Genomic DNA, 26626 nt, shown 5'->3' on the forward strand with positions numbered 1-26626 from the left:
CTTCATATTTCCCAGCCATTTATTTTCAGCATTTCTGTACCTTTTTGGATTTGGGCTATCCCTGTTGACCTCCTATTCCTACATCTTTTAAAAATCCAATCTTAAGAATCTCTATTTAGATGAGTGAGTTTAACTCATTTACATGTATTGGAATGTTGTATTAGAACTTTTTTGTCATATTTTTTTGTATTTTTTATTTATCATTACTTCTTGGTTATTTTCCTTTTCCCATTGAATAGGTTGAATTTTCTTTTCAGTTTGAAAGTTACACATTTTGCTCTGTTTTAGTTAGAATTTTGGTCATTGTATGGTAACAGGTGGTAACTACACTTAGCATGGTGAGCATAGTGTAACATACAGAATTGTTGAATCATTATGTTCTGTATCTGAAACTAATATAACATTCTGTGTCAACTGTACTTCAATAATAAAAATTTAAAAAAAAATTTTGGTCATTGCCTCATACCCCAAATAAGTCCAGACTTTCATTTATGTATTTGGTTTTTTTGTAAGTATTTTTATCTACATCACCATCCTCCCTTCAACATAAGTACTGTGGCAAACTCTGGCCTCCTTTTGTTCCTCCCCACCTCACATCATCACTGTATTTATATCACTAGCAGGTGAGATGTTGGCAAACTATGGCCTATGTGCCAGCAGCCTGTTTTTAAGGAAAGTTTTATTGGAACATACTAAGATCTGTGCTGATACAGTACCCACTAGTTATAGAGAATTTTAACTTTTAAACTTCAATTAAATTTAAAAGTTCCTCAGTCACACTAGCCACATTCATGTTGTCCATAGCCACATGTGACTAATGGCTACCATATTGGACAACACAGATACAGATAGAAAACTTTAGTTATTCCATGGGGCGCCTGGGTGGCTCAGTCGTTAAGCGCCTGCCTTCGGCTCAGGTCATGATCCCAGCGTCCTGGGATCGAGCCCCGCATCGGGCTCCCTGCTCCGCGGGAAGCCTGCTTCTCCCTCTTCCACTCCCCCTGCTTGTGTTCCTCTCTCACTGTGTCTCTCTCTGTCAAATAAATAAATAAAATCTAAAAAAAAAAAAAAAAGAACACTTTAGTTATTCCAGAAAGTTCTGTTATACAGAGTTTCCCTGGATTTTTGGCTCTGGATTGTTTTGGTTATATGTTTTGTTCCTTTTGAAGATAAAAGTTTTCTAAATTATTTATTCACCTTTTTTTTAAGATTTTATTTATTTATTTCACAGAGCACAAGCAGGGGGAACAGTAGAGGGAGAGAGAGAAGCAGGCTCCCCACTGAGCAGGGAGCCCGATGCAGGGCTCAATCCTAGCACCTTGGGATCATGACCTGAGCCGAGGGCAGACGTTTAATTGAGTGAGCCACCCAGGCACCCATATTTGTTCACTTTCATGTATCTTACAACATCATTCTTGTTGGGAATAGTTCCTTTAATGAGTATTTTCAAAGAGGGCTTATAATATAGGAAATATTCTAAGACTGTGTGTGCTTAAGATATCTTTACTTTTGATGATAGTTTATCTGAATATAAACTTTTTGCTTCAAAATTCTATCAACATTTAAAAATTACTCTGCACAGTAATTTTTAAAAATTTTATTATGTTAATCACCATACATTACATCGTTAGTTTTTGATGCAGTGTTCCATGATTCATTGTTTGTGTATAACACCCAGTAGTCCATTCAATATGTGCCCTCTTTAATAACCATCATCAGGCTAACCCATCCCCCCACCCCCCTCCCCTCTAGAAACCTCAGTTTGTTTCTCAGAGTCCATAGTGTCTTATGGTTCGTCTCCCCCTCTGACTCCCCCCCTTCATTTTCCCTTCCTACTATCTTCTTTTTTTTCTTTTTTTTTTAACCTATAATGTATTATTTGTTTCAGAGGTACAGGTCTGTGATTCATCAGTCTTACAAAATTCACAGCGCTCACCATAGCACATACCCTCCCCAATGTCTATCACCCAGCCACCCCATCCCTCCCACCCCCCACCACTCCAGCAACCCTCAGTTTGTTTCCTGAGATTAAGAATTCCTCATATCAGTGAGGTCGTATGATACATGTCTTTCTCTGATTGACTTATTTCGCTCAGCATAATACCCTCCAGTTCCATCCACGTCGTTGCAAATGGCAAGATTTCATTGGGTTTTTCTGATGGCTGCATAATATTCTATTGTGTGTGTGTGTGTGTGTGTGTGTATACACATCTTCTTTATCCATTCGTCTGTTGATGGACATCTTGGCTCTTTCCATAGTTTGGCTATTGTGGATATTGCTGCTATAAACATTGGGGTGCACGTATCCCTTCGGATCCCTACATTTGTATCTTTGGGGTAAATACCCAGTAATGCAATCGCTGGGTCATACGGTAGCTCTGTTTTCACCTTTTTTGAGGAACCTCCATACTGTTTTCCAGAGTGGCTGCACCAGCTTGCATTCCCACCAACAGTGTAGGAGGGTTCCCCTTTCTCCGCATCCTCGCCAACATCTGTCGTTTCCTGACTTGTTAATTTTAGCCATTCTGACTGGTGTGAGGTGGTATCTCATTGAAGTTTTGATTTGGATTTCCCTGATGCCGAGCGATGTTGAGCACTTTTTCATGTGTCTGTTGGCCATTTGGATATCTTCTTTGGAAAAATGTTCATGTCTTCATCCCATTTCTTGATTGGATTCTTCGTTCTTTGGGTGTTGAGTTTGATAAGTTCTTTATAGATTTTGGATGCTAGCCCTTTATCTGATATGTCATTTGCAAATATCTTCTCCCATTCTGTCGGTTGTCTTTTGGTTTTGTTGACTGTTTCCTTTGCTGTCTGCACAGTAATTTTAAGAATTACCTTAAATCTTGTGTTTCTGATGAGATACCTGATGTCATTTTGATCTTACTCCTTTATAGGTGAACTATTCTTGTTAGAAGCTTTTAGAATTTTCTTTTGTCTTTGATTCTCTTAAATTTCATTGTATGTATCAAGGTGTTGTTTATGTATATGTGTATGTTTTATTTATCCTCTTCCTCTTTGACACTCACAAGCTGTTCAGTTTGACAGTTTTTAATTCTAGAAAATTCTCAGTCATTCATATATTTCTGTGAATCTGTTTAAATTTTACGTCTTCTATATCTTATGTTTTTACAAAGTTAATACTCTCTCATGTCTTTGTACCTTTAAAAAAATCTTTTTTATTCCCTCCTCTTATGTTTCAGAAGTGTTTCTTAGCCTAATCCAGCTCACGAAAACATTTTTCATCTATACCCATTAGTCCATTCACCCATCTCTTAATATTTTCATTTTAACTCTGTTTTCTATTACATTATTTCAAATTGTTTCTTTTTTAATTAAATCTCAAATCACCTTTATTTTATTTATTTATTATTATTATTTTTTAAATTATATTCCTTTATTTGACAGAGGAGAATGAGAGAGCACAAGCAGGGGTAGCGGCAGGCAGAGGGAGAAGCAGACTCCCCATCGAGCAGGGAGCCCTATGCAGGCCGGATCCCAGGACCCTGGGATCATGACCCGAGCTTAAGGCAGACACTTAACCGGCTGAGCCACCCAGACGCCCCTCAAATTGTTTCTTTTTTAAAAAGTATTTCTACTTCATATTACCCATACCCTCTCATTTCTGAGGATATGTATTATGGTCACTTAAAATTTATATTCTGAGTAGCTCATTAATTCTGGGGGTTTTTAATGTATATTACAGGGTTTTTTTTATTGTTTTTACTTTTTTAAAAAACTTATTTTTATTTAAATTCAATTAACATATAATGTATTTGGTTTTAATCTTTAAAAAGATTTTAATAGTCCTTATACTTCAGTGCTTGATTGATTGATTGATTGATTTTTTCCATGAACACATTTTCCATTGAGATTTTCAGCCACATTAAGTTCATATTTCCCAGCCATTTATTTTCAGCATTTCTGCACCTTTTTGGATTTAGGTACTGTGTTTGAAAGGAGTGGTAAGGTTGTCAGGAGAAAGGAAGAAGAACCTCAGAGCAGAGAGCCTACGATATTAGTCTGGACTTCCCATTTGCATCATCCATCAAGTAGTAACCCTTCCTGTTAACTCCATCAGAGAGTTGCTCTGTGTTGAGACCAAGCTTCATGGAATTTTGTTCAGCAAACAGAGAAGATTGGGCTTGCCACCCCAGCCACACGGGAGTGCTGCTCTGACATTACCTCAGAGCAATTACTGTTTTTGCCTGAGGTATCTGGAGAGAGACATTTCTGAAAAGCTCTCCATCATCCAGCCCCCCAATTGTGTGCCATACACTGTTCAGCTCTGGGTTGCTACTCTTCCCTTCCTCTGCCCAGACAAGCCAGCATTTGTTTCCCCAGGGATTTTTCACAGTTTGTTTCTTATATCCAACCTCTCACTTGTAGAACAATTTCAAAGGGGGGAGCTTAGCTTAATATCTTATTAAGAATTGGGGGCACCTGAGTGGCTCAGTTGTTAAGCGTCTGCCTTCGGCTTGGGTCATGACCCCAGGGTCCTGGGATCGAGCCCCGCACCGGGCTCCCTGCTCAGCGGGAAGCCTGCTTCTCCCTCTCCCACTCCCCCTGCTTGTGTTCCTGCTCTCGCTTTCTCTCTGTCAAATAAATAATTAAAAAAATCTTACCAAGAATTGTAAGCTGAATATGACTAATTTAAAAAATTATGTACATTTGGCTTTTGATTGCATGAGAGTTTTTTTTTGCCACAAATTAATTTTTCTAATTATTTCTAATTATTAATTTAAGCTTTTACTAGTTTTCCATTTAGGGATCACATATTCTCTTGACAGTGGGAAAGGAACAAAGGGAGGTCCTGGGCAATGAAAGGAAACTAGTCTAGGAATATTAAGTGATAATTCAGAAAGTGAATAATACAAATTTCAGTGCACATTTTTTTTTTTTTTGATGGTTTTGTTCAGAACTTTTAAGTATCATCATTTAAGCATCTGATGTATAGAAGACATACTGGGTGCTACTGATAGAAGTTGAATAAGATAAGATCACTGCTTTCAAGGAGCTCTTTCTAATACTTTATGAAAGTGAATTTATATATAATTCAGGTTAAAACTAAAATATCTTCACTTCTGAAAGAAGTTAAAATTTCAGAAGCTACTAAGGGTGTTTTGTTGGGATTAAGGACATTTCTCTTTGAGCAACCAGGGATAAAAGCCAGATGGAACAGCCCGCCTTACTTTGAGAAGAATTTTTTTGTGGGCTCCTTTTCTTGTGCACAGCTTTTGTTCATTCTGCAGTCTGCTTGACTCTGACCTGTTTTTGGCTACACGTTCTCTAGCTTCACCTGATTTGGGCTACCCTGCTTTCTGTTCTTAAAATCAGCCTCATATCTTAGTGTTTTTATGCATTCCAGGAATGATTTGCTTCGTATACTTGGACCATGCTCCTTAGCTTGTCTCTGTCAGTCTGTTCATCTGTTGCATAATAATTTGCCTCTGCTACTAAATTCCTGCCTCTGAATTTGCTCTGTACCTGTCCTTATATGTAGTTGGCTTGACATATTTTGTCTCTTGGCTTTAGTTTCTAAATATGCCCTTTTGTTCTTCCTGAGGTGATTCATTGAGGCTTTCTTGCAACTGATTTTCTAAAACACTGGCCAGCCCTGTCACTGGTTCAAATCCTCTCTTCTTCCCCTTCCAAATTTTTGAGTTGTAATAACCACAGCTCATTTTATTTTAAAATTGTTATTATTATATAGCTTTTTATTTAAAATGTACCCACCACAGATAAAAAGAGTCTACAGTTTTTTGTGTATGGCCTGATGTTATTTTACTTCTTAAAAACAGCTTTATTGAAGTATAATGGATATATACATGTACCTATTTACAGTATACAGTTTTAATGCACCTATTTACAGTATACAGTATAAATTTTGACATAAGTATATACCATGAACTGTCACTGCAGTAAAGATAATTAACATATCCATCACACCCCAAAATTTCTTTATGTCCCTTTGTAGTTCCTCCTTCTTGCCTCTTCCCATCCCCTCTCCAGCCCTCAGGCAACTACTGATCTAATTTCTATAACTATAGTTTTCATTTTGAGGAGTTTATATAAATGGAATCATGCAATATATACTTTGGTTGAAGGCTGTGGGTGGCTTCTTTGAGCATAATTACTTTGATACTAATTCACACTATGTTTCAGTAGTCCACTCTTTTTTCTTGCTGAGTAGTATTCTGTTGTGTAAATATACCACAATTTATCTGCACACCTGTTGATTATATGGATTGTTCCCAGTTTTTGGCTGTTAAAAGTAAAATGACTGTGAACATTTGTATACAAATCTTTGTATTGGACCTATACTTTCATTTTTCTTGGATGGATACTTAGGCATGGAATGGCTGGGTCGCATGGTAGGTGTATGTTTACCTCTTTAAGAAACTGCTAAATTCCTTTCCAAATTTGGTGCACCATTTTACATTTCTACTGCTGATATATGAGAGTCCTAATTGCTCTAAGTCCTTTGTATGGCTGTATTGTCATTTGACCTTTTAATAAAACATTTATTCTTTCAAGTTCTGCAACTTGTGTTTACATTTAAATGTTTAATAATGCCTGGAATATATTTTGGTGTTTGTTAAAAGGAATGAGGTAAGGTAAGAAATCAGTTTTAATATTTCTTTCCAAAGGCAGACAGTTGTTTCCACATCATTTTATTAAATAGTCCATCATATTTCCATGGATTTAAAACTTGCCTTCCTAATGAATTGTTTCAGATGAATACATTTTTAGGTTCTTTGCCTATTCTTCAAAACCTAAATGTTTAGATAATTAGAGAAAAATGTAGAATAAATCAGAAAGTTCTCCACTTATGATGTGATAAAGTATTTTAAGGAGGTAAAATTATGAGGATCATGTTCTATATATGAGATCTAATTGAGTTCTCAATGGGGAACTATTGTCATAAGATCTCAAAAATGTGCATTCATATCTTTTGGATAAGGAGTATGATTTTTTGTTCAATTTGTAATCATTCTAAAAGCACAGCTCTGGATGAAATGATCTCTGCAGAACATATATGTATGATTCTACCAATGATCACTATTTCTGCAGTCTCCTAGCTTAGAAACTTTAATACCATGTTTGGTCCTGTTTTCTGCATTCCTTCTGTCCATCTACTTCCAAGTTCTCTTTCTTTTAGAGCGTCGTCTAGTTTATCCCGTTTATCCATTCCCATGTGCGGTAGTCTTACAACCTCAGTGCCCCTAGTCTAATTCCCTGTTATCCATATTACATTGATTCCAGATCATTTTTCTAAATGACTTTTTCATTAAGTTTAAAAAAGTTAATTCTTTTTTGTCTTTGCATCACATTTAGGGTTTCTATTTTTCATAATGTAGTCTGAGTCCAATTTTAGTTGGGTTTTTTTTTTAAAGATTTTATTTATTTATTTATTTGTTTGTTGGTTTGTTTGACAGAGACACAGTGAGAGACAGAACACAAGCAGAGGGAGTGGAAGAGGGGGAAGCAGGCTTCCCTCTGAGGAGGGAGCCCGATGCGGAGCTTGATCCCAGGACCCTGGGATCATGACCTGAGCTGAAGGCAGATGCTTAACGACTGAGCCACCTGGGCGTCCCCCAGTTTTAGTTCTTAGCACCCATACAGGAGTCATTTGCTTTAATCATACTGATCTCATCATTCTTTCTTGCCATGTTTATGTCATTGTATTTCTTTTTTAAGACTTCATTCATTTGGGCACCTGGGTGGCTCAGTTGGTTAAGCGACTGCCTTCGGCTCAGGTCATGGTCCTGGAGTCCCGGGATCGAGTCCCGCATCGGGCTCCCTGCTCTGCGGGGAGTCTGCTCCTCCCTCTGACCCTCCCCCCCTCATGTGCTCTCTCTCTCAAATAAATAAATAAAATCTTAAAAAAAAAAAAAAAGACTTCATTCATTTATTTAGAGAGAGGGAGAGACAGAATTCCCAGCAGACTCCGCGTTGAGTACAAGCCCTATGTGGGGCTCGATCCCATGACCCCCAGACTACCACCCGAGCTGAAATCGAGAGTCAGACGCTGAACCAGCTGATCAACCCAGGCGCCCCTATTTTTTTATTGAGTTTCCTTTATATAATACAACCTTTTTTTCCTCTTACCTTTCTTTCTAAATTTAGCTTAGATCTTCCTTCTCCATAGATACTTCTTTGACTCTCTCAGACCATGATTACCCCAACTTTTCTTTTCCACTGTCACCAAGTTGATTTTTATTAAAACTGTCTTTGCACTTGAAATAAAATTAATTAAAAATAATCTTTTTTCATATAAAATTTGATATATCAGATGAAAACTTCCACTTAATCCGCAAATTTGTTAATTTCGCATTAGGCAAGGTTTGTGTTTAAGAACACACTGAAATTATTATTAACCTCCTCTGAATTCTTAATACCTGTAGTAAGTTTCTCCATTCACTCTGATCCATGTCCACTTCCTTGGAGATGTTAGCCATGCCCTTGCCTATTCTCTGTGCCTGAAAAACTGTTCTCCAGATCTCATTGTGACTTGTTTTCTTAACTGTTTACCCGTCTTGATTCAAATGACACCTTCTTATTGAGACCTTCCTTGAATGTCTTATTTTAAATTCAGTCTTCTCCTTAGTCTCTGTACCTTTCTTTGATTGTTTTTTTGCATAGAGTGCAATACATCTGACATATATTTTACTTGTCTGTTTTTGTTCCCTTATAAGTTCATTGAGGGCAGAGGTTTTTGTTTATTGTTTTTTGACCAATACCCTGAATAGTGCCTTACACATGGCATATGCTCAGTAAATACTTAAGTGAATGAATAAATGCTATTAGGTTGGTATTAATTGTTCTTTAGTTAAATAAAGGTATTAGTTCAGTTTGTTTAGTTCTTTGAAGGTTGGCATGGAGTGACCTATTTTTTTTTTTTTTTTTAAAGATTTATTTATTTATTTGAGAGAGCGAGAATGAGAGAGAGTACATGAGAGGGGGGAGGGTCAGAGGGAGAAGCAGGCTCCTCGCTGAGCAGGGAGCCCGATGCGGGACTCGATCCAGGGACTCCAGGATCATGACCTGAGCCGAAGGCAGTCGCTTAACCAACTGAGCCACCCAGGCGCCCCTGGAGTGACCTATTAACATTAAGTACTAACTGACTGAAGGTGTAGAATTAGAAACTTTGACCACACAAAGGCAGGTTGCACTTTATATTCCACAGCTGGTCAAGATGCTAAGCATAATTAACTTTCAGTTCTGAGTAGGATCTTAAAGTTGCTTTTGTTACTTAATAAATTAGAATAATTTCTGGTTACTTAATAAATTATAGTAACCTCCTGGTTTTATAAAAAATGCATATTCTTTTAGACCATTTAGAAAATACAGAAAAGCGGCGCCTGGGTGGCTCAGATGGTTGAGTGTCTTTCGGCTCAGGTCGTGATCCCAGGGTTCTGGGATTGAGCCCCGTGTCGGGCTCCCTGCTCAGTGGGGAGTCTGCTTCTCCCTCTCCTGCTGCTGCTCCTCCTGCTTGTGCTCTCTTGCTCTGTCAAATAAATAAATAAAATCTTTAAAAAAAAACAAAATGCAGTTTCTTCCTTCTGGTACAGGGAAGGCACCTTTCACGTGGGAATTTTCAAGTTTCTTCAGTTCAAAATAATCAGTATTTGCCAAAGGAGCATATTTTGGCATGTCCTGAACTCCTTCAATACGTACGTAGCAAAACTAACAAAAAGCAAGGAGACTATATAAAAATTTAGGATGGAAAGGGTGGGAGATGAGATTTAGGGAAGGATATACAGTGACTTCATCTCTACTGATAATGTTCCATTTCTTAGGCTGGGTAATGAATTCACAGGTACTACGTTATTTTTTGTACCCTTTTTGTACATAATTTTTCATAATTTTTTAAAGGTAGTGGTAATGTCATATATAGGGAAAGTTGACAGGGTATAGGAGGTTTACAAAGAGAGGAGGCCTGAATATAGTTGGTAGAGAAAAAAGAGAGACTTGATTAGTAAAAGGATGTTTGGTAAATACAGTTAGGACCCAATTACAGTTGGAAGCTAAGAAATAATATTTTCCAGGAGTACTTAGCTGTCTTACTATAGACAGAGGTGGTTGCATGGATTCAGGACTCATATTTATCAAATAGGTGCAAAAGATGGGCAATGGGAGTTTAATTATTGGCAAGAGTAGTTGAAGATTCACTACTGTAAAGATGCTAATAAAAAAATAGAAAAATCAAGGGATTAGTGGCATCCATAAGATCAAAGAAAAGATAAAGTGGAAATAAATGAGCAAGAGAGCTATGTATTTTATTGAAATCTGAAACATTGGGGCGCCTGGGTGGCTCAGTCGTTAAGCGTCTGCATTCGGCTCAGGTCATGATCCCAGGGTCCTGGGATCGAGCCCTGCATCGGGCTCCCTGCTCAGTGGGGAGCCTGCTTCTCCCTCTCCCACTCCCCCTGCTTGTGTTCCCTCTCTCGCTGTGTCTCTCTCTGTCAAATAAATAAATAAAATCTTATAAAAAAAATCTGAAACATTGTAAATTGCACTGTTATTTTATGCATCATTAAGAAAACACTACCAATTGGGCGCCTGGGTGGCTCAGATGGTTAAGCGTCTGCTTTCGGCTCAGGTCATGATCCCAGGGTCCTGGGATCGAGTCCCGCATCGGGCTCCCTGCTCAGCAGGGAGCCTGCTTCTCCCTCTGCCTCTCTCTCTCTCTCTCTCCCTCCCTGTCTCTCATGAATAAATAAATAAAATTTAAAAAAAAAAAACCAAAAACTACCAATTAAACTATGATAGTCTTATGAGTTAGAATTCTAATTATATATTTACTATACAATACAATATTGAAAGTTCTTTTAGTCTTAAGGTGTAAATTTTTACCTTTGGTTACTCTTATATTAAAAAGCAAAATATGAATAAAAATAATTAGTTAAGGGATCCCTAAAACTTTTTCAAATCCAGAGTTTTTTGTTTGTTTTTTTCTTAATCATAGGAAGTTCTCACTGATTTTGTTCAGATTTTCCAAGGAATGCATATGAGGGAGTCATCATCAGTCTTTTGGACTTACTTCTTCACTCAGACTCACTGATGACTATGTTTTTCCAAATTTATCATTCTTTCTGAGATCGACCTTAATGGTCGTAAGGAGGGTGTTTGGAGGTAGTGAACTAGGCATATTAAGTAGTAATCCCAAGTGGGTGTCCAAAGTAAATTATCTCTACATAATTGCATAATTTTAAGAAATGCTATGTCACCAACACTTGATGATATTCATTCTAAGGTTTTGGTGCTGTTGCTGTTTTAGTATTTACACACATGCAGGTAGAACCAACTATTAAGAATATCTCTTGGGCGCCTGGGTGGCTCAGTTGGTTAAGCGACTGCCTTCGGCTCAGGTCATGATCCTGGAGTCCCTGGATCGAGTCCCGCATCGGGCTCCCTGCTCGGCAGGGAGTCTGCTTCTCCCTCTGACCCTCCCCCCTCTCATGTGCTCTCTCTCATTCTCTCTCTCTCAAATAAATAAATAAAATCTTTAAAAAAAAAAAAAAAGAATATCTCTTGGTCAACAGCAGTTAGATGATGCCAGCTGATTATAAAGTGTGTCCTGATTTCATCAATATAAGGATGTGAAATAATGTACATCTTCTATACAGTGAAATTTGGTAGAAAAGTAGTGGTTGTTGTTGGGTTGGTTGTCCAGATTTACAGTTTCAGAGCTGGGGCAGTCGCAGATAATGACAAGAGTGACAATGATAGGGTGGCTACGTGGAGAGGAAACCATCATAACTGGACCTGAGGAAAACAAGGTCAGGTCAGTGTGTTGTATGGATTTTCTGTGATGATGATGGCATGATATAAAGCAGAGAGGAAAACAGATCAGGTGTCAGAGATAGTAATAAAGAATTCATAAATTAAGAGTAAAAAGGGATAAAGGTAGTAGTCATATGGCATGACTTCAAAGGAGTAGGGGTTTTACTTTTACCCACAGTGTATGACACTAGAATCAGGAGGAGACACAATGTCTTCCTAATGTGAAGTATGTAAGCCATGAGCAGCCTCAGAAGAAAGGGTATCTTTAGGGAAGAGGCAGTTTCAGTCAAGGAAATAAAGGTTTATGAAAGAGGATGAGAATGCAGGGATTATAGAGGACTTCATGGGAAGGTTTTAATCAAGGTAAAAGACACAAGCAATGTGGCCATAGTATGAGAGGGGATGATTATTAGCAGGGGGGCTTACTTCTTGAGTAGTGAACATGGACTAACATGGGTATAACATTAAAGTTTGCCCATACCATTAAATGTTGTTGAAAACAGATTTTTTTTTTTTAAGATTTTATTTATTTGAGAAAGAGAGCACAGAGGGAGAGTGAGAGGGAGAAGCAGGCTCCCCACTGAGCAGGGAGCCCAATGTGGGGCTTGATCCCAGGACCCTGGGATCATGACCTGAGCCGAAGGCAGACGCTTAACTGACTGAGCCACCCAGGCGCCCCGAAAACAGATTTTTAAATGGCTGCAGAACTTTGTGTTGAAGGGTATACAGCTTACTTAACTGATATGATGTTGAAAGTTAGGTTGCTTCAAGTTTTTCACTAATGTGAATGGATATTCTGTTATATAATACAGTGAAATATAATAGCACCTAAATCTTTTTGTATATCTTTTTTTTATATCCATACAGTGAACTCCTGAAAGTGGAATTACTGGTTCAAAAGAAATGGATATTTTTTCAGGCTTTTAATACAGTTTGCCAAATTGGAACCATTTCACACTTTCACAATGTAGGAGTATATATTTACTCATTACCTTGCCAGTATTGGATGATACAACTTTAAAAATCTGAATTTGATGATAAAAGTTAATATTTTCATTTTCATCTCCTTAGTTATTGGTGAGACTGAACATTTTTTCATATAGTTAATGGTCATTTATATTTTCTCTTTTCTAAATTTTCTGTTGATAGCCATGTCCATTTTTTCTTAGCATATATAATAAAAATTTTATGTATTTTTTGCAACTCTTAAACAGGCTTTGTACTTACAAAAGAAGCATGTGAATGTGGACAAAGCTCATAATAGAGATTGCTGAGTTGTAGGACCTTTAGTAAATGATCTGTTGCTAAGTTAAAAAAAATAATACAGAACAGGAAGTATTCATTTCTAAGTTCTCAGAGCACAACTGAAAATTATAGCCATAAGCCATTTGGGGAAGGATTGATTCTTGAACTGTTTTTTCTTTAGTTGAGAACAGTTTTGGATAAGTGGATAGGTAAATATCTTATAAAGAAGGCCATATGTGATTTTTTAAAATCTGTGACTTATTAGTTATGGAAAAAGAGATTGATTTCTGCAAAAAAAATATTCAGAACCCTTTTCTGAACTTTTATTTGTTCTTTTTTTTTTTAATTTTTGTTTAATTTTGTAAAAAGTGTGACTGAAGAAAGGTAATTCAATAATATAAATTAATGGTCCAGTATCTTATTTCTTTCCCAGTGTCATTAAACTGTATTCTGTGTATTGGTGAAGGGGCTGTAGTAATATATATAAAACTTATTTCTCTTCTGGCAGTTACCAAAGCCCAGGAGTCAGCCCATCTAAACATGTGTAGTGATGTAAGAAATGCACAATCATGTGGTTTTCTCTTGCATTTATCTGAACTAATTGTGAAGGTTTTAAAAACCATTTCCCTTTTAATTAGATCATATCTGTCAGACTACATCCCAATGAAACATTAGATCGATTAAATAAATTTTTTTTTTTTAGATTTTATTTATTTGGGCAGAGTGTAGAGTGAGAGAGAGCACAAGTGGGGGGAGGGGCAGAGGGAGAGGAGAAGCAGGCTCTCCACTGAGCAAGGAGCCCGATGCAGGGCTCGATCCCAGGACTCTGGGATCATGACCTGAGCCGAAGGCAGCTGCTTAACCGACTGAGCCACCCAGGCACCCGATTAAATAATTTTTATTCTCTACACAGAACAAACGACTAGGGGAGGTAGTAAAGACTAAGAACAGCCAGTCGCGGTGTTTTTCTTAATTCTGCAGTTTATGGTGCCTATACTTGATAACCACATGTGTGTGTATGTGTGTGTGTGTGTGTGTGTGTGCACGCGCAGAGGGTATTATTATATATTATTAGTATCTATAAAATGGACCTGGCATTTTATCTCTTTTTTTATGTTAATTTCTTATTTGGAAATTAAAAGAAACCTACCAACTCTTAGATTAGACATAAAAAATTAAGATGTTGATCAAATATGGCTCCTCTCCCACTTTTAGTGCTGTACACGTAGTAGGCTCTCAGAACATGTTTGTTGAATCAAGTTGAAATATTTGCAAGGAACTACTACTTCAGGTTTTATAAAAGGTTATTTCCCTGAGATTTTTGGTACAAAACCTGTTTTGAAAGATTGGTGTGGTACAATAGCAGTTTTTACACTTTCAGGACAGTTGGAATGTTTACATAAGAGCCAGTTTATAACTTGAATTATTTTTTCTTTAAGATAAAGGCCCAGGGCGCCTGGATGGCTCAGTCAGTAAAGTGGCTGACTCTTGGTTTTGGCTCAGGTCATGATCTCAAGGTGGTGAGTTCCAAGTTCCTTGTAGGGCTCCGCACTGGGTGTGGAGCCTACTTGAGATCTTGAGATTCTTTCTCTCCCTCTCCTCCCTTTGCCCGTCCCTGCTTACACAGAAGCTTGCTCTCTCACACATTAAAAAAAAAAAAAAAAAGATAAAGGCCCTTACGGGGAATAATTTTTATCTTCCTACATTTAAAACTAATGGTAATTTGTGGTTTTATTAGAAGGCACTATTAATGAATACTCTATTCTGTGAACTAATTGGTCTTCAAACATAAAATTAGAATAATTGCATGCCTGCTAATTTTGAAACTAATCAATTAATGACTGTATTGTATGGTTAGATCACTTACATTCATCCTTAATCATATTATTTAACAGCTATTTTTCCTAGGCCATTTGTAGACTAGAATATTTTGGGCAAGAACTAAAGTGTTTTGTGATATCTGGGGCTTTAACTTACGATCCCAAGGTCACAGGCTGCAAGCACTACCAACTGAGCCAGCCAGGCTCTCCTCCTTCCTTTTTATAGAAACCATAGATGGTCCCCAACCTAGAATACTTTGATTTAGGATTTTTCAGCTTTACAGTGGTGCGGAAGTGTTACGCATTCAGTAGAAATTGTACTTCAAATTTTGAATTCCGATCTTTTCGTGGGCTAGTGAAGTGCAGTACTCTTGTCATGATGCAGGGCATTGGCGGTGAACCACAGCTCACTCGTAGTCAGCCATGTGATCATGAGGGTGAACAATCCATACACTTACAACTATTCTGTACCCCTACAACCATTCTTTTACTCACTTTCGGTACAGTATTCAATAAATTACATTAGATATTCAGCACTATATTATAAAGTTGGCTTTGTGTTAGGTGGATTTGCCCAACTGTAGCTAATGTGAGTGTTCTGAACACCTTTCAGGTAGGTTGGGCTAAGCTATGATGTTGGGTAGGTTAGGTGTATTAAATGCATTTCAACTTAAAATATTTTCAGTTTTTTTAAAGATTTTATTTATTTATTTGAGAGAGAGTGTGTGCAAGAGATAACAGCAAGCACAAGAAGAGAGAGGAACAGAGGGAGAGTGAGAAGCAGGCCCCCTGCTGAGCAGGGAACCCGAGGCGGGGCTCCATCCCAGGACCATAGGATCATGACCTGAGCTGAAGGCAGACGCTTAACCCACTAAGCCACCCAGGTGCCCAAATATTTTCAGTTTGTTGGCATTTTAGTGAAAACGTTAAGTCATTGTCAGAGTTCTTTTAGTTAGAAAACTGAGAATCAAATGAGCTTCAAAAGGAGATAATCTTCCCTGACTTTTTCCGCTTACGTTCAGAGTTACCTCTTTATCCACTGATGATGCTGTTAGAATTCCAGGGATACAAGTCTATGAATAGAATTTGTAAAATTACTGTACTCCCTCCATTGTGTTATCACCCTGTAAGTAATAACTGATTTTTTCAAAGGGCAGACAGACACACATCATCCTTCAAAATGGGTATGAACATGGAAACAAAACCTCTTATGTCTCACAGTATATACACTTTACATTGGAAAGGTCCTTCCCAGTCTGCTTATTCTGTATTATATGAGTCTAAAAAGTACTAGCTTTGTGTTTTATTTTTCTAAGTTCAATAGTTTAGGTTGAAGCAACCAGTTTGAAAGTCACAGCAGGTGAACTGTGATTGGAGGAGAGATAGGAAAAAAATAATAAAAGCAAGTAAAAGAAGTAGAAGTCTAGTATTTGGAGACTTACTCTTCTAGTTAGTCCTTAAGACATTACTGAGTCAATGATCAAGAAATACTTAATTTACACTGATTAGAAAGACTGAGACATTAAAAATAGATGGGAAAGAATTCATGAGATATGGTTATTAGAATAGTTAATATTTTAATGTTTAAAATTTATATTCTAATGAGTACAAATGTATCACATAATAGGGAAGTTTGTGTTAAACAAGTAATTAATGTAATATACAAGTAATACACTTAGCATAGCACCTGGTTCAATAAATGTTAGCTGCTGTTTTTGTTATCAGTATCTTTTTCTCTAGTTGTAGTCAGTTTACTGTCACCTGAAATGTCCTTAGTTCTTTGCCTATCCACTTCTTTTAATTTATTAAGTATGTGTTCTATTACTTGTATGGCCTTTGTGAGTCTCCATGGTCATAGGGAACTGGAATTAGGTTTATGTTGTTCTCTTGGTTGCCATGGAAAACAAAGGAAGCACCAATTGATACTGTATAGCTAAAAGCAACAAATGTCAATAGGCTAGAAAACTATAGTCCTAGGGATGAGGATTATATTTTTCAATAAAAGATAAATTCATCTAAGATAAAATTCACATAACATAAAATTTGCCCTTTTGAAGTACACATTTCAGTGTTGGTTAGTATATTTACGAAACCTTATACTTTTAGAGAAAACGTTTTTTTAAGTAGTTTAATTATATATTTTTTCTTAGCTGTAAATGTTTACTTTTGCCCTTGTGGTTACTGCTTCCTAAACACCTCTTGCCTTTTCTTAAATTCTTTTTGATTCAGGTCTAATGTCATATCTCTTTTAGGAAGGCTTTCTTGATTCTTTGCTCCTACAGCCCTTTTTTTTAAAAAAAATCTCTTTATTATATAGCTTATCACATCTATATTATGATTATCTCAGTCTTCCCTTTCAGACCATTTATCTCTCAGGGATAGAGACTGTTCTTATTTTCCCCACTATCTTCAGGAGCTAGAACAATGCCTTAGTACATATTTATTGAATGATTATAACCCCGGATAGTTCTGGCTGCCCCTAAGCCTTAAGCATATAATAAGATCTTGATATACTATATTCAGTGGTGAATATTTTAAAAAATGTGCTTTTTGTTGCTGGGAATCATACCATTAAATGTGTTGGAAGGGACCAGTGCTTCCCCACCCAATACATGCATGTTCACTCACGTTCACATGTGCACACAGAATAATTGAAATCGTAGAGATTGCGTGCCTTAGTGGTGAAGTTGGGAATAAAAAGCCATGTTACCTCATTTTTTTCATGTACCATTCTATTTTCTCTTACACCTTACAGCCTACGCTTTTGATTTACAATAAAATTCAATTGTTTCCTAAGGTTTTGGTAAAAGACCTTGAAAATGTTTATTTAATTATAATATTTTTTCATAATACTTTTCTGGTTTTTAGTATAGGTAAGAAACTAATTGCCAACCAGAATACTGGAAAAGAAATTTTAAATTGGCTTAAACAAAGACAACATTTTTATGTTTTATAGACCTCCGTGAGTGAAAGCCTTCAGAGGGAAGCTGCTAAGAAGCAAGCAATGAAACAGGTAAGGTGGCTGAGGGAATTAAATGTATTTGGTGAAATAAGTATTTCAGTATCAGTTTTGGTATCTAGGTCCTGAGACAGAGCAGAGTAGTTGTGTATAAAGAAATAATTTTATCTTAACCCTTCTTTTCTGAAAATGTTTAAGATGTTTCTTGATTTACATATATTTCAGGTTTTTGTGATAAATTTACATGGAAAAAGCACAATGAAGAATTAACTCTTCATTGCTGTGTTGTAGATTAAACCCATTTCTGCTTTTAGATGACTCAGGAGTCTTATATTGGATTATATGGTTTAATTATTCTTACTAGTGAGCCTACTTTAAAAAAGTCTCTTCACACCAAAGTGGTTTCATAACTTTATAATTATTTGAAATTTGGCTACTGAGAATGGGGAATATCTGATAATTTTCAATAGATTTGCCTTGCACCTTATATTTATATAGTGCTCTGTCATATTTCCAAGCACTTTCTTATACATACATTATATTTTTAAAATTCTCACAAACCTGCCCATGGTCTGTTAAGAAATCTGAAACTTCAAAAGAATAAATTACCCCTCATGATCACACAGCTAATTACAGAACTAGGCGTGAAGGTTTACTAATTTTTCTACTATACCATTGTATCTTAGATTTAGCTGCTGCAGAACATAATGAAATTAAACAATGGCATAGTACCTTTCTTTTTAATTTTAATTTTTTCCTCTCCACATTTTCTTTAACCTTTGGCATCTGTTTCTCTCGTCTACCTGGAATCCTGCATGAGGATAAATTTGTTAAACGCTTTCTAATGTGCCAGATACTATGGCAACCACTTTTTTTTTAATGAAGCTGATACTGTTTGTATAAAGCTGATAACAACAGCACATCATAGAATATATTACTTAGAGCCATATACATATGTGGGGGGAAAAGGAAGAGAAAATAAGCATTAAATTTAGAATATTGTTTACATCTGTGTGGTAGGCAAAGGGAATCATGGAGGAACACATAGATAACTTTGAAGATACTCGTAATATTCTAGTTTGTAAGCTGGGTGACATATTCTTGAGTGTGAGTTCTGTTTTATTGCGTGGGTGTGTGTGTATGCTATTTTTTCTGTTTGAAACACTACATAAAAATAACTTTTATTTTTAATTTTTTAAATTTTTAAATACTTTTTTATTTAAATTCAGTTAATTAACATATAATGTATTATTGGTTTCTGAGGTAGAGGTCAGTGATTCATCAGTCTTAGAGAATACCCAGATGGCAACCACTTTTTTTGTTGTTGTTGTTTAAGATTTTATTTATTTATTTGACACAGAGAGAGAGAGAGAGAGCACGAGCAAGGGGAGCAGCAGAGGGAGAGGGAGAAGCAGGCTCTGCTGAGCAGCCCAATGCGGGGCTCGATCCCAGGACCCTGGGATCATGACCTGAGCTGAAGGCAGACGCTCAATGACTGAGCCACCCAGGCGCCCCTTCTTACCTACTTTTTAAAGCATAAATCCCAAATCTAATTTTATTCTTAATCCTAGCTGTCCAAAACCACTTTTCCTATTAGTGAGACTTTTTCTCATAGTTTGCTTGCAAGTTAGGAGTGCTCCTATAGCTATTCTTGTACCTTTACCTGCCTGCTGCCCCTTTGATCTCTCATCTGTACTTCCTGCTTTTCACTCTATTCCCCATCCACTTGGATGATTTAGCTCTTGTCTTCTGCTTTAATCCCAAACTAACTTTTATGATGAAGAATACTAACTTGACTGCATTTACTAAATCTAAGATACAATACTCTTAGAAATGGGGTATTTTATTTTTTTAAGGTATTACTTTTTTATTTAAATTCAATTAATTAACATATAGTGTATTATTATTAGTTTCAGAGGTAGAGTTCAGTGATTCATCAGTTGTATTTAACATCCAGTGCTCATCACATCACGTGCCCTCCTTAATGCCTGACATCCTGTTACCCCATCCCCCCCACTCCCCGCCCCTCCAGCAGCCCCCAGTTTGTTTCCTATGACTAAGAGTCTCTTACAGTTTGTCTTCCTGTGTGATTTCGTCTTGTTTTATTTTTCCCTCCCTTCCCCTATGCTTCTCTGTTTGGTTTCTTAAATTCCACGTATTTTTTTTTTAAGATTTTATCAGTTGAGAGAGAGGGAGCAGAGAGAGAGCACGAGCAGGGGGAGGGGCAGAGGGAGAGGGAGAAGCAGACTCCCAGCTGAGCAGGGAGCCCAACTTGGGGTTCCATCCCAGTACCCTGGGATCATGACCTGAGCTGAAGGCAGATGCTTAACTGACTGAGCCACCCAGGTGCCCCTTAAATTCCACATATGAGTGAAAGCATATGATAATTGTCTTTCTCTGATTGACTTATTTCACTTAGCATAATACACTCTAGTTCCATCCATGTCATTGCAAATGGCAAGATTTTTTTTTTTCTTTTTGATGGCCGAGTAATATTCCATTGTGTATGTATACCACATCTTCTTTATCCATTCATCTGTCAATGGACATCTGGGCTCTTTCCATAATTTGGCTATTATATAATGCTATAAACAATGGGGTGCAGGTGTCCCTTCAGATCACTACATTTGTATCTTTGGGGTAAATACCTAGTAGTGCAGTTGCTGGGTTGTAGGGTAGCTCTATTTTTAACTTTTTGAGGAACCCCTGTAATGTTTTCCAGAGTGGCTGCACCAGCTTGCATTCCCACCAACAGTGTAAGAGGGTTCCCCTTTCTCCACATCCTCACCAACATCTGTTGTTTCCTGACTTGTTAATTTTAGCCATTCTGACCAGTGTGAGGTGGTATCTCATTGTGGTTTTGATTTGTATTTCCCTGATGCTGAGTGACCTTGAGCATTTTTTCATGTGTCTCTTGGCCATTTGTATGTCTTCTTTGGAGAAATGTCTGTTCATGTCTTCTGCCCATTTCTTGATTGGATTATTTGTTCTTTGGGTGTTGAGTCTGATAAGTTCTTTATAGATTTTGGGTACTAGCCCTTTATGCTATATGTCATTTGCAAATATCTTCTCCCACTCTGTAGGTTGCCTTTTGGTTTTGTTGATTGTTCCCTTTGCTGTGCAGAAGCTTTTTATCTTGAAGAAGTCCCAGTAGTTCATTTTTGCCCTTGCTTCCCTTGCCTTTGGAGACGTGTCTAGCAAGAAGTTGCTGCAACCGAGGTCAAAGAGGTTGCTGTCTGTGTTCTCCTCAAGGACTTTGATTGATTCCTGTCTCACATTTAGGTCTTTCATCTGTTTTGTGTCTTTTTTTGTGTATGGTGTAAAAAAATGGTCCAGTTTCATTCTCCTGCATGTGGCTGTCCAGTTTTCCCAACACCATTTGTTGAAGACGCTGTCTTTTTTCCATTGTATATTCTTTCCTGCTTTGTTGAAGATTAGTTGACCATAGAGTTGAGGGTCCGTTTCTGGGTTCTCTATTGTGTTCCGTTGATCTATGTGTCTGTTTTTGTGCCAGTACCATACTGTCTTGGTGATTACAGCTTTGTAATAGAGCTTGAAGTCTGGAATTGTGATGCTGCCAGCTATGGTTTTCTTTTTCAACATTCCTTTGATTATTATACACGGTGGTCTTTTCTGGTTCCATACAGATTTTAGGATTGTGTGTTCCAACTCTGTGAAAAATGCTCGTTGTTATTTTGATAGGGATTGCATTGAATGTATAGTTGCTCTACGTAGCATAGAGATTTTAACAATATTTGTTCTTCCAGTCCATGAGCATGGAACATTTTTCCATTTCTTTGTGTCCTCAGTATCTTTTATGAGTGTTCTAGAGTTTTCTGATGACAGATCCTTTGCCTCTTTGGTTAGGTTTATTCCTAGGTATCTTACAGTTTTTGGTGCACTTGTAAATGGGATCAGTTCCTTAATTTCTCTTTCTTCTGTCTCATTTTTAGTGTATAGAAATGCAACTGATTTCTTTGCATTGATTTTATATCCTGCCACTTTGATGAATTCCTGTATGAGTTCTAGCAATTTTCGGGTGGAGTCTTTTCCACATAGAGCATCATGTCATCTGCGAAGAGTGAGAGTGTGACTTCCTTCTTTGCCCATTCAAATTCCTTTTAAGAAATGGGGTGTTTTAATAGTTAGACAACACTTTTTTTTCTTTCTGTTCTTTTATCTGGTCTTCAAGTGCACAGGACTGATGATGGCAACATTATCTTACTCCCTATTTCATTGGAAAAGCTGTTAAATGTCATCATTAGGTGTAATATTTGCAGTAGGTCTTTGGTAGATATCTATTGTCAAGCTAAGTTCAGAAGTTCTTCTCTGATCTTGGTTTGAGGTGTTTTGTTTATTTTTAAAAATCCTATATGAAAAAAAATCATATATGAATGAACTGTATAAAGTAGATAATACAACAACTTGGAAGGTAGATACAATTATTATCCTCATTTTTTTAGATGAAAACTGAGGCACAAAAAGATTACACAAACTTGCCCCGAGTAGCTAATAAGTTATAGAGCCAGGATTCAAACCCAGGCAGCCTGGCTCCAGACCGATGTTTATATTTTCAGTCTAAAATGTGATTGATAGAATTTTTGTAATATATATCTGATTCATGATCCTCTCTCAAAAAAGTTAACCAAGACTTTTTATCGTATGTTTTAGCTGGTTCATATTTTTTAGACATGTTTGTTTGTTTATTTTAGACCAAACTAGAAATCCAGAAGGCCCTTGCAGAAGATTCCACTGTATATGAATATGACAGTATTTATGATGAAATGCAGAAAAAAAAGGAGGAAAATAATCCCAAATTGCTTTTGGGAAAAGACCGAAAGGTTTGTAGCTGAAAATACAAATTTCTTTGACCTCAACCTGTATTTTAAAGATTTATTTATTTATTTTAGAGTGAGAGCGTGCATGTGCAAGTGAGGGGTGGGAGAGGGTAGAGGGAGAGAATCTCAAGCAGACTCCCCGCTGAGTGTGAAGCCTGACATGGGGCTTGATCTCACTACCTTGAGATCATGACCTGAGCTGAAATCAAGAGTTGGATGCTTAGCTGACTGAGCCACCCAGGTACCCCTTGACCTGCATTTTATTTCTTAATCTTATTTAGCATGAGGAATGATCTGAGAAAAAGCTTTTATAAGGGTATTTGAAGTGTGAAGAGCCCCTAGTTCCAGATAATACAGTTTTGATTTAGAACCCACAAAGCCCTGCATTTAGTATCCTAATAGTGAGTAAATTATCTAACAATAAAAACAGTAAGTTTTGATTTTTTGTTTTACCACCTTCACAAATAAATTTTTGAACTTTTTTTTCTTAGAAAGTCTTTGTATTAGGGGCACCTGGGTGGCTCAGTCAGTTGGACATCTGCCTTCGGCTCAGGTCATGGTCCCGGAGTACCGGGATCGAGCCCCACGTTGGGCTCCCTGCTCAGCCGGGGGTCTGCTTCTCCCTCTCCCTCTGCTCCTCCCGCTATTCATGCTCTCTCTCGATCTCTCTCTCAAATAAAAAAAAATACTAAAAAAAAAAAATCTTTGTATTAGAAACTCCTCTTCCTGTCCATATATTTGTGTTTTATCATCCTCTCATTTCTTTATTGCTTTCAAGCTGGTAACTGAATCATCTGCACATATGATCATATTTTTAGTTTGAAAAAATAATTGAGAGTGGGGTCTTGATATAAATTCACACTGTCATTCTTTTTCTTTCACAAGCACAGACTGATTTTTAAAGATCTTTACATTTTATAGTATGTACAAGTAGGGTAGTGGTGTAAAATTACAGCTATTTTTTTTTTTAAATAGGCTCCATGTGGAGCCCAGTGCAGGGCTTGAACTCATGACCCCGAGTTCAAGACCTGAGCTGAGATCGAGTCAGACACTTAACCAACTGAGCCACTCGGGAGCCCCCATGTATTCTTTTAAATAACCGTATTTCAACTAATGTGAAAAACTAGTAAGAACCTTTCTGTTTCACTTATCTGTTGAAGTATTGAGATAATACCTGTAAAAAGGGTGAAAACACAGTGGAAAAATTACTTAGTTTGAAATTTTAAAGTAAAATAGGATTTTGAATAATTTCTGTCTTTACACTTAAATTTTTCTTGAAAAGAATTTTAGTTTCAGTCTTGCTAGTTAAATTTATATTTAATTTTGAGATGATGACAGTCCCACCTATTTGGACTAGCCATTTTTATCTTAATAAATTCATGATAAAAACAGAATATTCTTAATTTTTATCCTTGATTCTTCCCTAAATCTTACTTTTTTCCTCTAGCCCAAGTATATTCACAACCTACTAAAAGCAGTTGAGATCAGAAAAAAGGAACAGGAAAAGAGAATGGAAAAAAAAATACAGAGAGAACGAGAAATGGAGAAGGGAGAATTTGATGATAAGGAGGCATTTGTGACATCTGCCTATAAGAAAAAACTGCAAGAGAGAGCTGAAGAGGAAGAAAGAGAAAAAAGGGCTGCTGCACTCGAAGGTGAACTGGAAGAGGGAGGAGGGGAGAAGAAAACAGAAGCAGCAAAATTCTGCCCTGTGGTTTCGCCATTTGCTCTGTCCCTGAACTTCTAGATTATAATGTTGTGGTCCTCATTTGTGTATATGAACTCGAGGTGTAGATACGATATTCTGTGATATTATAAAACGGAGAAAAGACGATGACTAAAAACATAGCTGTACTTTTATTTATTTTTTAAAGATTTTATTTATTTATTTGACAGGAGAGAGACACAGCAAGAGAGGGAACACAAGCAGGGGGAGTGGGAGAAGGAGAAGCAGGCTTCCCGCTAAGCAGGGAGCCCGATGCGGGGCTCGATCCCAGGACCCTGGGATCATGACCCAAACCGAAGGCAAACGCTTAAACAACTGAGCCACCCAGGCGCCCCATAGCTGTACTTTTAGTAACTATTACTTCTACTGGACTTTTCACATCTCTCATTTTGTTTCTTAAAACTATGGCCATTACAAGTCATTGCCTTAGAAAATAATTCCAAATGTAAAAAACCTTTATTATAAGTCATACACCACATGATATTTGTCAGAAGCAATATAAACTAAGATTTAAATCCTACTTATATTTTCTGGGTTTAGAAAACTAGAGTAACATCACTCAAGGAACTGGGTGGGCCTTCAGAAAAAGAATAATGTTAATTCAAGAAAGAACAAAAATGTGCAGGAGCCAAAGAATGTCTTAGGGCTTTACTTCAGTACTTTCTAATCGTGGTCATTTCTCAAGATCTAAGTACATTGTATACTTACAAATAACTTAACTGGCAAATGCTCATAGAAGTTTTAAATAGAAGGAAATCAAATCTATAATATTCTGTCTAAGCATGTACTATGTGTTTATATAGAATACCAGTTGGCAAATTTTCTGTGAAGGACCAGATAAGTAAATATTTTAGGCTTTGTGTACCATATGATCTCTGCTGGAGCTACTAAATTCTGCCTTTCTAATGGAAAAGCAGCTTTAAACAATAAATGAACAAGGCTACATTCCAATAAAAATTTCTTTACAAAAACAGTAGGCCACATTTGGCATGCAGGCTATAGTTTGCCAGCTAGATCCAAAGAGTAGTTGATACACTGTGTATGTTACATTCTCTGTACCTTTGAAACTGAACTGTGTTGTGCCTTGTTGAATCTATTCCTCTCACTTTTGCTTGCCCTCTCTTAGCACGTTTGGATGTAACCAAGCAGAAAGATCTCAGTGGATTTTATAGACACCTATTAAATCAAGCAGTTGGTGAAGAGGAAGTACCTACATGCAGCTTTCGTGAAGCCAGGTGAGCCGCGGCATATGGAATAGTAGAAGAAAGATTCCTTTCATGATCTGTGGTTGTGGGATCATTTTAACCCTCTGAAAGATGGAGGATTGCAGCACTGCATATTGTGTTGTCAGCCAAACCTGACCTAATTGAATTGCTAGGGATTTACAGTTTCTTAATTCAAAACCTACGGATTACATGTATGTTCAAATAGTATATAAGAGAAGTGGTTTATTTTCGTAAATAGAACTCGGCCTCTATAAAACAGAAGGTTCACATATCAAGGGCTAGAATGCACTACCTGATATGTAGCCACATTGCAAATACTCAGTGGCCACATTTGGCTAGTGGCTACCATACTAGATGGCACAGATATGAACATTACCATGTCTGTAGATACGTCCATTAGCACTGGCATAGAAAGTAAGGATTGGAGAGGTTTTTTGATAAAATTATAAGATATTGTAGGAATGGTGAAATGACTGTCATAAGTATATAGCTGAAGGTAAAAGGGAGAATTTGTCCTAAGCTTGTATCTGAGTAAATGGTTTTTTGGATCAGAAACATTCATATTAGAGGATCTAAGTCTGTGTTGCTGGGAAAAGGAAAGAGTAGAATTAAGGCTAAAGAGACAGAATTAGATTTATACTCCACCTTCCCTCCCCCCCTCCAAATGCTGGGTTTGATTACAAAATTCATGAAAATTGTGAGTCTAAGAAAGTATATTTGAAGACAGATTTTTGAGTGGAAAATTAGAATTTCAATTAGAGTTTCATCTGGAATAGTTGTGAGGCCAGCCATGAAACTCCATAATGTCATTTAATAGTTGTACTTTTCTCAGAGTCTAATAATAGAATTCCAAAGTATTAGATAATCCTTCAGCCAAGACAGTTCTGCCAGCAGTTCCCAGAGAACCACAGTTGTTCTCTTAGCATGATTATTATGCGATCAGTAAGAATGAACATGTGGCTAATGTAAATAAATTAGCCACACTTACCAGTTGGGAAAATGTAGGTGATGTAAACAATTTT

The 26626-nt window shown here is 37.0% G+C and overlaps 1 protein-coding gene and 1 non-coding gene across 3 annotated transcripts in view; one reads left to right on the plus strand and one right to left on the minus strand.

The window, feature by feature from the left end:
• The window catches only part of NSRP1 (nuclear speckle splicing regulatory protein 1), a 53888-nt gene that overhangs the window by 25021 nt on the left and 2241 nt on the right, over nt 1–26626 (plus strand). For both annotated transcript variants that reach the window (XM_032428648.1, XM_032428649.1), the window contains exons 3-6: nt 17812–17868; nt 22527–22655; nt 24100–24307; nt 25505–25613. In XM_032428648.1, coding sequence (XP_032284539.1) covers nt 17812–17868; nt 22527–22655; nt 24100–24307; nt 25505–25613 — 503 coding nt within the window. The remainder of the gene's footprint in view (nt 1–17811; nt 17869–22526; nt 22656–24099; nt 24308–25504; nt 25614–26626) is intronic.
• Nucleotides 10942–11036, minus strand: LOC116647777. Its single transcript, XR_004302381.1, has one exon. It is a non-coding gene; the product is annotated as a small nucleolar RNA SNORD116 (small nucleolar RNA).

The sequence above is a fragment of the Phoca vitulina genome, unplaced genomic scaffold (genome assembly GCF_004348235.1).
Source record: "Phoca vitulina isolate PV1807 unplaced genomic scaffold, GSC_HSeal_1.0 scaffold40, whole genome shotgun sequence".
NCBI lineage: Eukaryota > Metazoa > Chordata > Mammalia > Carnivora > Phocidae > Phoca > Phoca vitulina.